Source organism: Dunckerocampus dactyliophorus, chromosome 8 (assembly GCF_027744805.1).
Source record: "Dunckerocampus dactyliophorus isolate RoL2022-P2 chromosome 8, RoL_Ddac_1.1, whole genome shotgun sequence".
NCBI classification, from domain to species: domain Eukaryota; kingdom Metazoa; phylum Chordata; class Actinopteri; order Syngnathiformes; family Syngnathidae; genus Dunckerocampus; species Dunckerocampus dactyliophorus.
In genome coordinates this window covers 406,772-420,000 of record NC_072826.1, presented here as the reverse complement: position 1 = coordinate 420,000, position 13,229 = coordinate 406,772, and the positions used below count along the sequence as shown (strand labels likewise).

The 13,229-nt window shown below is 42.8% G+C and overlaps 1 protein-coding gene across 13 annotated transcripts in view; it reads left to right on the top strand.

Annotated features, from left to right (window-relative positions):
• The window catches only part of foxp1b (forkhead box P1b), a 205,417-nt gene extending 195,710 nt beyond the window's left edge, over positions 1–9,707 (top strand). For all 13 annotated transcript variants that reach the window (XM_054785295.1, XM_054785291.1, XM_054785289.1 and 10 more), the window contains one exon: positions 4,845–9,707. In XM_054785295.1, the coding sequence (XP_054641270.1) occupies positions 4,845–4,983 (139 nt within the window). In that variant the 3' untranslated portion in view covers positions 4,984–9,707. The remainder of the gene's footprint in view (positions 1–4,844) is intronic.
• Positions 9,708–13,229: the final 3,522 nt, after the last annotated feature.

Here is a 13,229-nt window from a genome sequence, read left to right as displayed (position 1 = left end):
ACTTGTGGAGTGGGAGTGTCTGCTAAGCTGTTTGAAGCTTAAAATAATACAGCGCACGCCGCATGCTTTCCAGATGTGAGGGCAGACCGCTCGTGTGCAGTGCGGGAAGACTCGGGGATGGCCTCCTGAAATTCTGCCTGCAAACAAAAAAATGGTGCAGCAACGAGCTCAGGGCCAACTAGAGGAAAGTGCCATCCCTTATCAGTGAGAGCATAGCTGTGAGCGTGGCTGTGGAACAGGAAAGGCAGAAACAGGATGGGTGTGCTGGCCTGAAGGCAGCCTGCTTCTCCCTTTGCCCTGCTGCGTCTCGCTTCAGGCTCATACAGCCCCCACCCTCCCCCCATAATTATGTATATGCCTTTGTTTTGTTTTGCTTTTAAAGAACTTTACTTTTATTAACAAAACGTCCCCAACTAGAGCACACGCCTCTGACAAGAAGTTTTTTGCTTTTTATTTAATTTTTAGTATTTTATTTCTCACCTTTTACTTCTTCTTTTCTTTTTTGTATCACGGATCCATTGCGACATATTCTCCATTCTTTTCCCTCTACAGTATAACCTCGGTTTGCGTCCCGTGTAAATCCACATCATCCCTTCCAGAAACCCCCAAAATATGAACAAACACATTTAATAGAAAGGATTAGTACATTTTCATTTAGAAAACAATGTGAGGTACATACAGTATAGTATACACATATATGGCGTCGTGTTCCTTCGCCCACCTGGCCTCCAGGGCCGCCCACGCTGGTGTGGGGTGGCCCGATAGGCTGTAAGCGCGAATGGACAGCCGTGGGGCGGCTGTGGATACAGATGGAGATCGCCGCCACCAGTGAGCGACTGACGAGTGACTGAATAACGGGGTTCACTTCTTTGTGAGGCGCTTTGGCTATAAAATCCAATCATTCTTGTTATCAATGAACAAATGAACATGGAACATCATGTTTACCTTTTATTGAAGAAAAGCAGCAAGTAAAGCACACACACACAAATGCAAATGTTCCCAAGCCCGAATCTGTCTGTAGTGTCCCGACTCTAACAGAACCACTACGAGTACTGCTGCTGGTTTGTTGGGCGCACTGTTTGGCCGTACAATAACCCCAACAAAAAATCATTTTCATCAAAAACCAGGGCCTCCGAAACCCAAATGGAGTCATTTCCACACAGGAAGTGAACAAATGTAAGTAAACAAGGTATTGTAAGAGTCAATACAGGATGTCTGTCATATTAAAGGAAAAGTGCACTCTTTTTTTATGTTGCCCATCATCCACAATCCAACGTGAAACATGAACATACGTCTTTCCCTTTTCTATGCGTTCTAAAAAGTTGGTCAACTCAGAGATTCCGCACGCTACCAACTGGTTGTTAACTTAGACCCGACATCACAAGGAAGACTCGGCTAGATGCACGTTTGCTCGCAGCATTTTTATTTCACCTGAAGACTATGCTGAATTTACCAGCTCGACGGGAGGCACAAGTCTTGTGCTGAGAGACACAGCCGTCCCATCAGCTGGCATCCCACTGAGAGCAGATATTGTAAGTGACTGTTTTATTATGGCCATGAAACGTTCAGCACATTTAGCACTAGCAGGTGCTGCTAGGTGGAGTAGGTGAATCCCCAGCAGGCACATTAGTAGCAGCTAGCATTTTTTCTATATTTAGAACGCACAGAAATGGGGAAAGACGTGTGAATCCATCCGTCCATCTTCTATGCCGCTTATCCTCACTAGGGTCACGGGTATGCTGGAGCCTACCCAGCTGACTTCCGGTGAGGGGCGGGGTACACCCTGGACTGGTGGGCAGCCAGTCGCAGGCAAGGATAGCGAATGATGGGGAAAACTTATTTTTTACCAAAAAAAAAAAAACAAAACACACCGTATCATCAACAAATAAGCAAAACCATCTTTGGTGGAGGTAATAAATGTTCATGCTTAAGGATGTTCCTTTAACTGGGAATGTAGGCTTGCCAAGTCCCTGGAAAAATAGAAATGGATTTTTTATACTATTTGACTCTAACCTGAATTTAATGAGTTTAAGGAGTCACTCGTGTGTTTTGTATCATTTATGAACAGAATGCGGCTTTTATCCCGTGTGAGGATTTAGCTTCATGTTTGCACCCCAAACCTTTCCTGACACGACTGACGCGCCCCCTCATTCATTACTGCCATTGCCATTTTCGATTCTCACAGTAATACGGAACAAAGTACCTCCGTACGGGACACGCTTACGTTTGTCTGCGAATGCGTGTTTCAAAGAACGATCCGTAACCCCGCGTGAGTCCCGAGCTGTCCCACTTCCTCTCATACGGCGCCAAATAAGTCAAAATCAGCAGTGAAATCAAGTCGGTGTGAGTTTCTGAGAATCAGGTATGGAGAGAAACTAATTATAAGCAAAGTGTTGAATCAGCATGCAGTTCAATAGCGTGGTGATAACAATTTCATGTGTGCCTTGCAGCCACAGACTCAGGCCCGAGGCAGCAGCACTGGTGGGGTTACTTTGATGTGAAAATGATAGAAAAGCTGACTTTACTTCTTTTTTTTCATAATTTACACCAAAATATGTCAGCTCATTAACATACAGTGTGATTGTCTAAGTCGGGATGGGCTTTGGTGCCAGGTCGTCCCTCATCGGTGTGGTTAAATGAGCCCGGTGCTTAGTGGTGACAACAGCAGACTGGCACCGCAGGTTAGAGCCCCAAGTCCCCCGCAGCTGCTCCTAATGTTTTTTTCCTGCTTTCTGCCACAGCTCGTCGTCACCCCCCCACCCCCAAACGCGCTTTATTCCTGCTCTGCTTCTGTAATGAGAAATTTGGCACATCTCCTCTCTTTAGCGGCTCTTTTGCCCAGACTGTGAGCTGGGGGGGTGCTCGTGTTTTTGCCTTGTTTACAAGTGACAGTGTTATTATTCTCGTAAGGGCTGTGTTCCTTATCTCTCCTGCCAGCGCTTTTCTTCCTTTATTGACACTTGCTGGAAAATCTGCATTAATTGTGGAGTTTAAAGCGCGCGTGCTGGCGTCTGAGCGCTGTGTTTGCTTGAAGTTGATTAATGATAGAAGCCGGCTCGGGGTCATCCTCTGGAGACCCTTCTCGCAGGTTGTGCATGTTAACGAGCAGGAAGGGGAACACACAGCGCGCCGCTGATCAGCCACCACCAGGAGGCTGACAACGGCAGCCCGCTCGCTCCGCAGAGTCCATTCTCTCGCGTCCCGCCTCACGTTGTTAATCTTCCTCATTTATCAATTCTAAGTGAATACGGTTGCCATGAAAATAAAAGCCTGGAGCTGTGCCCGCGCTGGAATACCTCGGAAGAAAGCTGAAATTATCATCAGCTCCAGCGAGGCTTCTGATTGGAGCTCCGCGGATGGCAGGCGTTTGTTTTTGGTCTCCTGTTTATTCCTTTACAAACACTGTGAACGATCCCAATTTTTTAAAAAGTCAGATTAATGCCTTTTCAGAATAATTAATCACGATTAATCACTATTTGCAAGCATATGTAAAGTATGGCAATTGTTACTGTATTATATTAACAGACAGATCAATGATTCTATGTTTTGAATGAGTCTCTTTCAAAGTAGCAAACATTTCACTCACATTCTCACCGTCTTGTGAGCAAGGAGGTGTTGCATTCAAAGCCACCACGTGCTTTCAATTGAATTCACCTGTTTTGAGTGCATTAAGAGCAAATTGCCCTTGCACTAAGAGCTGCCTTGCATGTGTCGTCATGACAACGGTGCTATTGCCGCCCCGGCACGTGACACACTTATGTAGGTGTTAATAAATGACATTCATGATTATGCTTGACATCAACAGAGAGTTAGTGTTAATGATAAGCCTTGGAGTGTCCGCGAATGCACCTTGAAAATGAGGAAGTGTTGTTTGGAGGATGGTAGGGATGGACGTGTTTGCGAGGTGGAGGTACGTACATGTGTTGGAATTGTGCTGCTGGTGATGATGAGATCCGAATAAAGTTCTAAAAGAGCGTCAGACTGTGTGGGGCTGCTACACCGTGTCTCCATCTGCCATCATAACGGAGAGGTGTGGCTTGCCGTGACGCACATGGGCTAAAGATTTTAGCATAGTCAATAAATAATTTATTCATAATTTTTACATTAACTTCTATAAACCGCTTCAGTAGCGGCCATATTAGACCATTTTGACTGATCTTTCGAGGCACACAGAATATTGTGTTCTATGTTATATAAACATGAAAGCTACCAAAACAAACATTAGACTCTCGTCTTTCAGCAGAAAAAAAAAGTTTGTTTGTACCTTTTTGCGTGCTTTAGTAATCAACAGTAGAACATAGGTACGTTTCAGGAAAATATCGGTTCCTGACTAAAAAAGTGAGGAAAAGCAGTGTTTTCTGAAAAGATACATTTGAATCGTAACTTTCACTTTGACACAAATATTTTTTGCTTTTGTGGCAGCTCAAATATCTAAACAACTACACCAACATAAACAACACAAAAAAGGGGTTGTTTTACATCAAAATAACAATTTATTTACAAATATAACACCATGAACTATTTACAATTTTCACATTTGGAGTGTGTGCGCGCGTGCGTGTGCATGCGTGCGTGTGAATGCGTGCGTGTGCATGCGTTTCCCTACAACGTGTAACCTCCTGCAGGCTACCCTCCTCCACGCTCTCTCATCTCCTCCTTCCCGTCATGTGTGATTCTTCAATTTAAATGAGCTGTTTTTATGGCTTAAAAGTGCTCTGAAATGTGTTCTGCATTAGCACAGCATTGGGCATTCGGGTTTATAAAATGCATAAATACGGTTTTGGTATTGAAAACGTTAAGAAGCACCAAAGATGTATTTTCCAAACATACTTGTGCTGCTGCAGGCATCATCACATCAAGGAGGAACCACTCGACCCGGAGGAGCACGAAGGGCCCCTCTCCCTGGTCACGACAGTCAATCACAGTCCAGATTTCGACCACCACAGAGATTACGACGACCAGGGCCACGACGACATGCTGTGAGAGCCCAGCGGCCGAGGCAGTCGCCACCATGAACTGCAGTCTCACGGCCGCCCGAGGCGAAAGTCGCCAAGTAACTTTTTAGTGCCATAACAACACATCGCAACGCAAAAGTCCACGAGTTTTACTTTGTCAAAACAAGCCTGCTTTTTTTCCTTTGGTACGTGGCCACACGTTCGCCGTCGGAGACGAGGGACCAAAAGGGGGCAGAGACCCCCGCCACACAGCCGGGGAGGCGGACTGTGATGTGGTGATATGCCCCCCCACACCCTACCCCCTTATACACCCCCCCCTCCCCCCGCCACACAATTGAGGACAGAGACGGGGTGAGTGGTGTGTCATTTACGTGGAGGTGCGTTCACTGCCTTCTACGCTTTACTTGGAGTCCATCTACTGTCTACTGTGAGTTGTTTTTTTGGGGGGTTTTTTTTGGGGGGGGGGGGGGAGGGGGTCTTTCTTCATAACCTGTCTTTCCATCGGTCAATGCTGATATTGATGTTGTATCTTTTTTTTTTTTAAACTCATCAGACCTCATGTCCGTGCTGTGCAGATTGTGTGCGTGTGCGTGTGTGTGTGCATGCGTGCGTGCGCATGTGTGTTCCGCACTTGATGATGAATGTTTATGATTTGCGTTTATGTTCCTCCAAAACACACATGAAGCAGAATGTGTCATTTATTCTGGAATAAAAAAACCAAAAAAAACATGCACCCTGACTACTCACCACCTCAGCACCCCCCCTCGCTCCACTGGCAGCAGTCATGTAATGAAGGCGCTCTCCACGCATGAGTGAAGCTTAATTTAAGATGCAAATGAATGACAGAGGACTCCCACAGGTTATGATTTATCCTGATGACATTACACTCGGAGCAGCCTCTCACGGCCGAGCGTGTCGAGCCGCAACACAATTTCTGATCACTTACAAGCGCCGAGCGGCTTAGCGAGACAAAATGAAAATGTCAGGTGTGCACGGGCCAGATAATAATTTTGACCAACTAATTGTGATACCTGAATGCAGCCGTCATTGTCCATCAGATGGAGCGAGTTCTCCTTCAGGCGGGTTTAAACTTTTCAGTCGGCCGCGCGCGCGTGACTCTTTTCTTAACAATTGCACACCAAATGTTTGTTTTCTGTCATAAAGGGAAGAGGACTTGCAATAAGACCTGAGGAGGGGTATCCCGACCTGACCTTTATAACGGATATGGGTCACATATCAGCAAAAAAGCACACAAACTAAACCCACAGAAGCTGTAATAAGTCCATCTTTAGCTATATGGACACAATCAAAGTTTACCACTTTAAACAGAAACTTATCAAATGGCCGTGTTTTACCACCAAAACTAAAATAGAAAGATGGAAGTCTTATGTGTGTATTTAGTTAGTCAGTGGTTGACTCAGCAGCTACAGTGTCCAAGCTAGAACGTGATTAGTGTTCATTAAACAACTGCTGTCTAAAATGCCACATTTCTCAACACGTGTATCATACAATTATAGTTGCACATTACTTACAGACACATAGTCTCCAAGACTGTTAGAAAGTATTCCGTGGCAAAAAACATCCAGTAACATTTTGTTTGTGTGCCTAACTGCGTCACAAGCTTAACGCAATGAATTATTGCGGCCACCAGGTGTCACCAAACAAAACAACCACCATCCCACTTTAGCACGTTAAATCAGGGGTGTCCAAAGTCCAATTTGCAGCCAACAACACTTTCGAAAAACACAACAATTAAAAAAAAAAACATAAAAAATTGAAAACTCTGCAGTCAATTTACAAGAATAAAGTCAAAATATTAAGAGAAAAGTATAGTAATAAACGCCCAAAGTCAGCAGGGATAGGCTCCAGCATACCCCCGCGAGCCTAGAGAGGCTTAAGCGGCATAGAAAATGAACGGATGGATGGAAGTTATAAATTAGCAAGAAAAAGACCAAATTTTAAGAGACTGATGTATCATTATGAGGAAAAATAACATCATTTTAGTCACTAAAAGTTGAAATACTTTACATTTTGCACTGTTCGGTCTTAAGGAGGTTCTAAGTAGAGCTTCAAAATGGAAAAAGAAGAAATGGAAGTGAGACAAAACAATTTAGCTCACTAAAGATGTTTTTTTAGGTCGTAATATTATGAGAAACAAACAAAATAAAGTTCTCATTGGGGGAAAAGTTATGTTATGAGATTTGAATATTAAGTATTATGCTAATTAAGTCATAATTTAAATCTACAAAGTTGAAATGTCGGCTGGGATAGGCTGCAGCATATCTGCGACCCTAGAGAGGATAGAAGATGGATGGATGGAAATAGTTGGGAATTCAAAAAACCCAAAATGACAAAAGCAGCTGTAATTTTACAAGAATAAATTGGAAATATTACAATTTTTTTACGAGAATAAACTTGTAATGTGAATAAATAATGTCGTTTTGGTAGCATAGTGTTGAAACTAAGGAAAAGAAATGTTTTTTTTTATCAAAATTAGGTTAGAGAAAAAAAGCTATAATGGAAAAGAAGTCAAGCTATTATGGGATTAAAGTCATAATATTACGAAAAGAAAAGGTATGAAGACTTTGAAAGTTGAAATATTTGGAAAATCAAGCAAAGACCGAAGTTCATACGAATAATACGCTTTTCACAAGCGTATTAATATTCACGTTTCAGCATGTGGCCCTCGCTGGACAGAGTTTGGACGCCCCTGTGTTAAATTGTATATTAATTTTTGATACATAAGTCGCACCTGAATATAAGTCATAGGACCAGCCAAACTATGGGGAAAAAAAAGTGTGACTTCCAGTCCAGAAAATACGGTACCACTTGCTGATATCGGATTCATATCAAGTGTAGTTGTATCGGGACACCCCTAGACCGAACCGCCTACCCATCGCACATTTCAGCTTCTCCTCGCCGTGGGAGCACGGGAGAATCCACAGCTACTAAAACTATCTTAGCTAAATTGGCTTTAAAAAAGACGGACTTCCAACCATGAATTGCAACTTCTTCTAATTGTTTCTTATTTATTATTATTGCTGTTTGATTTGGCTTGTTGTTTTGAATCGTTGATGTTTTTGACTACCAAAGAGAGAGTACAAAATCAATGATGAAGGCCAAATATGGCTCCCCCTCTTTTCTTCCATTTGGTATTGTTCCTCTCCGGTGGGACGGTCTGCTGCAGTCAAGCCAAGGGAAGACGGAATTTGGAATCCTCACGCTGAGGTGTCAAGAGGTGACCGAAAGTAAGAGTCCGTTCCGCTTTGTCTTTGGGCCAATGAGCGAGTACAAAAATACAAATACGGTGAATGGATTCTTGACTTCGACTGGACCACACAACGATCCCATGTTTCAGTTTGTGTTTCGTTTTTTGAATGATTGTATCCCTCATTTTTAGTGTTTTTAATGTCTTGGTCGGGGTCCCAATTTCCTCTCGCGTTGACCAGACGTCATGATTGTGTTTTAAGATTCTGTATTAGTTTTTATATTAAAAAAGCAACACTCCTGTCAACTAATGCGCCGGGTTCAAGGTACCTTGTGGCGCTGAGTGGTCTTGCTATCTAACTTTAGTACTTGGGCAAATCCGGCTGTGGGATGGGTCAGCCTGGGATCGTGGGAAACCAACCCCCCCAGGAAGGACGACGCTGGTCAATTACACCATCCGAAGCATGTGTGGCATTTCTGCAAACGTTTCTAAAGATAACGGCATGAGAAATGGGTTGACAAGGGGGAATAATTCACTGACGTTCACTCGGTTCTTGTCGTGCATGATCCTGTGGGAGGGAAATATTTAAAAAGGTTTGTCTTCGACGTTCCATCTTTTATTTGCCAAAGAAGCAGCGCTCCTTGTGTTTCATGTCGCAGGCCTTTAGCCACTCGGTGAAGTTTCTTACTTAATGCTGTTGTTTTATCTTCATGAGCGATGAGAGCAGCTGCTGCGCTGAACATTTACTTGCTTTTCGAAAAGAAAACCATCAAAGCGAGATGCGTGCGTGGGGGGTGGGGGGATTGCCCCAAACTTTTTGGATTACCAACTGTAAAATAAAAGACAGACTTTTCTCTGTGATCAACGTAAGGCTTTTTGTACAGACTTCTCCCCTTTTAGTGTTTTTATACTTCCTTTTGATGGGCCAACCACTGCGTCCCGTGGCCACAACGTGTGAAACATGAGTAAAAAGCCACACAGGTGTATTTCCTCTTTCGAAGCTGCGGCGAAAGCCCTGGCTCCTTCCAACGCCAGTGATCAGTAATAATACAAGGGTGATGTTTTGTATGGGGTCAGGATGGGAAAGAGGAAAAATATGCAGTGCCAACATGTGGAAGATGTAAAGATGATTGTTAAATGCTATCTTTTTTGGTTTTGTTTTATGTTTCAAAGGAAATGATTCACTCGTGCATCAAAACGTGCCCGTCATCCAATAGCTTTCTGAAGAAGCCATCGTTCCATCCACTGTGTCAACCATTGCATCGGGCACCACCTCGCTTCCCTTTTATGCGGGCGATGGGTGGGGGCGGAAGCTGCCATGTTGTTCTCATCCATTCTTTTTTTTTTAAAGATGTGCTATGTCGTTTCTTTTTCCTGTTTAATTTTTGAAGAGGAATATTGTTGCTTTTCTCTTCCATGAGTGTGTAACCTCATCATTCCTTGTCTAAACTGATGCAGACCACTCGTGTAGTCGGTGCCAACCACTGACAAGAGCATTGGAAACATGCAATAAAATGCTGGTTGTTAAGATGCTTTCCTCTCGTTGCATCTGTTTTTCACCACCAACACTGGTTTCTGCCAGGCAACCAGGGCCCGACGTCCATTGAACTGGATCAGAAATTTATATTTTTCTGAATGATTGCTATCCTTTGAAACATTTTCTTAACTCATTCAATCCCAGCCATTTTTCAAAAGACATCCCCTCCAGTAGCAGCCATTTTAGACCATTTGGACAGATCTTTCAGGGCACACAGAATATTGTGTTCTATGCTTCTATAATCATGGAACCCACCAAAAGAAACATTAGACTCACGTCTTTCAGCAGAAAAGAAAAAGTTGGTTTGTACCTTTTTCTGTTCTTTAGTAATCAGCAGTAGAACATAAGTACGTTTCAGGAAAATATCAGTTCCCGGCTAAAAAAGCAAGAAATACAACTTTTTGTGAAAAGATACATTTCAAAAACAAATTTCACTTTGACACAAATATTTTTTGCTTTTGTGACAGCTGAAATATCTAAACAACTATACTAACAGAAACAACACAAAATAGGGATTGTTTTACATCAAAATAATCATTTCTTTACAAATATAACCATGCACTACTTGCAATTTTCACATTTAGAACTGAACTGTGTGTGTGCACCTTTTTAAGGTCATGCCACAGCATCTCAATAGGGCTCCAAAGTCTTCAGCCATTCAGAGGTGGACCTGCTGGTGTGTTTTGGATCATTGTCCTGCTGCAGAACCCAAGTTACTTTCAGCTTGAGGTCACCGACATTCTTCTTCAGCACAATTCATGCTTCCATTTATCACAGCAAGTCTTCCAGGTCCTGAATCAGCAAAACAGCCCCAGACCATCACACTACCACCACCACATTTTACTGTTGCTATGATGTTCTTTTTCTGAAATGCAATGTTACTTTATGCCAAATGTAATGGGACACACACCTTCCAAAATTTCAACTTTTGTCTCATCAGACCACAGAGTATTTTCCCAAAGGTCTTGGGGATCATCAAGATGTTTTCTGGCAAAAGTGAGACGAGCCTTAATGTTGTTTCTGTTCAGCAGTGGTTTTGGTCTTGGAACTCTGCCATGCAGGCTGTTTTTGCCCAGCGTCTTTCTTATGGTGGAGTCATGAACACTGACCTTAACTGAGGCAAGTGAGACCTGCAGTTCTTTGGATGTTGTTGTGGGGTCTTTTGTGACCTCTTGAATGAGTCGTCGCTGCGCTCTTGGGGGCATTTTGGTTGGCCGGCCCCTCCTGGGAAGGTTCACCACTGTTCCATGTTTTGACAGTTTGTGGATAATGGCTCTCACTGTGGTTGGCTGGAGTCCCAAAGCTTTATAGTCTTTTCCCATTGAACTCAGGTCACTTAAGTCATGTTTTTCACAGGGGGGGTGATCACTTTTCCACACAGGGCCATGTACATTTGGATTTTTTTCTCCCTTAATAATAAAAAGTTTCATTTAAAAAGTGCATCTTGTGTTGAGTTGTGTTGTCATTGACTAATTTTTATGTTTGTTTGATGATCTCAAACATTTAAGTGTGACAAACATGAAAAAAATAAGGAAACAGGAAGGGGGCCAACACTTTTTCACACCACTGTACACTACCTCAAATGACTAAAGTATAAAAATGTCAATATTCTGGATTGAAAATTTATTTTAGAGCATGAAGAGCTGGTATCGGAGGTAACGATATTTCAGTATCGATCCACACATCACTTGTGATCAGACGTTTACAACAAAATATGGGCGCTTTTCCTGCAGAAGGACAGGGTGCAAGTACTGAGAGCACAAATGTTTTTCACTTCATAAAAAATAAATAAATGGGATTAAAAAATATTTGGATGAATACAATACAAATGATTTTTTTCTCGTATTTTTCTTGTTTTCGTCTTCTTGAAGCTCCAAAGGAGTCAGTGCCTCACCAGCCACGAACCTCACCTACAGCTTTTAAAAAGACCGATGATTGCACCATTACATCGCAAACATCACCGCCGTGCCTCATCATTGTTTTTTCTCAGAACAACTGAATACCAACGTGTGTTGTCTCAGCCTCGACGTTCAATCATGACATCATTAAAACCAGACGCTTAAACTGTCTTCTCTCAACAGCAATTTAGGTAACTGCTGTAAATTTTCGCAGCATAAAAAAGGGAAAGAAGAGTGTGTGTGCGTTTGCGGCTGACAACATCGGCTTGCGTTTTTACGACGGAGGCGCAGGTCGCGCCGGCCACGAAACAGCAGACAAAGATCAGGTCGAAGCACTTTTAATCTTGTGAAACAAGCAATTACAAATACTCGCATTGATTTGTTAAAAAGCTTTAGGTGACATAAATTGTTTCTTGCTTGGCTTACAGCTGGAAGACATAAATGTCAAGGGATTATTAATTAAGGCTTTTGAGCCAGAAGATTGAATGGAAGCCATATAAAATCCCAAGCAACCTTGCTGTAGGCACTATGTCACCGTGTGTGCGCACGGCACCCTCGCGTGTCGCTGTTGTTTCCATGACAATCCAACACATGCTCACTCTGGCAGCAAAAGATGTCACGTCAACAGAACAATCGTGTGTAAAGACTAAAGACGGATGGAATAATGCAGGTGTGACGAGGCCCAACACGACCCACAGTGCTTCTGCGCATAACAACACGCCGCTCAAACTCCTCATGGGATCCTACTTCCTATCATTTTATTACAAATAAAGTACTGGAAATTCTCGACCGAGTATTCGGGCCGCATTGACAAAAAAATCCGAGATTTGAGATTAAAGAAAAAAAAAGTCATTAATTTACAAGAACAAAGTCGTACATTTACGAGAAAAAAAGTCGTAAATGACCTTTGCCCAAGGCCAAAGGTCACGTAAATCCCCCCTTTTCATAGCTGTCTCAGGCAATGCCGGTTAGGACGGAGTATTAAAATAATCTGGGATTTTGAGAATAAAGTCGTAAATTTACGAAAATAAAGCCAACGAGCACGGAGCCCGGCTACTGAGCCAGCAGAGCCAAGGCTGACATCGAGTGGAAAAAGGTTGTCCTCGTTTCGTGTTGACATTTTTGGCTTCTTTGTCCTTCTTCCCCACTCTGTTTGAAACACTTTAAATTGAGAATAAGCACATTAGGGGTTAGGTTAGTTTAGTGTTAACAATGTTAGGCAAACAACGAACGTAAAAGTGACTATAGGGGTGTTACTTCATGCCTGCAGGGCTCTAATCATGTTCAGACCTGTACTTAGAAAGGCATAAACAGGTTTTCTATGCTCTAACTATGAAAACATTCGGTGTATTAATATTGAATCCTACATCCTACTTATCACGGTCAAGCCCGGAACCAATTAACCGTGATAAACGAGGGATTGCTTCTCAGTTCCAAATATGATTTTTTAATGAACTAAAAAACATTTGTCGTCTTACCTTTTAATTTTAATCTGAAATGCATGCACCCCATCCTTCGCCAGGATAGGGTGCATCTTCTGATCACCTCCTGTTGATCTTGGACATGTGATCCCTCATCTTGGCAGTCCAATTCATTCATTCATTCATTCATTCAAACAAGCTTGGCAGTCC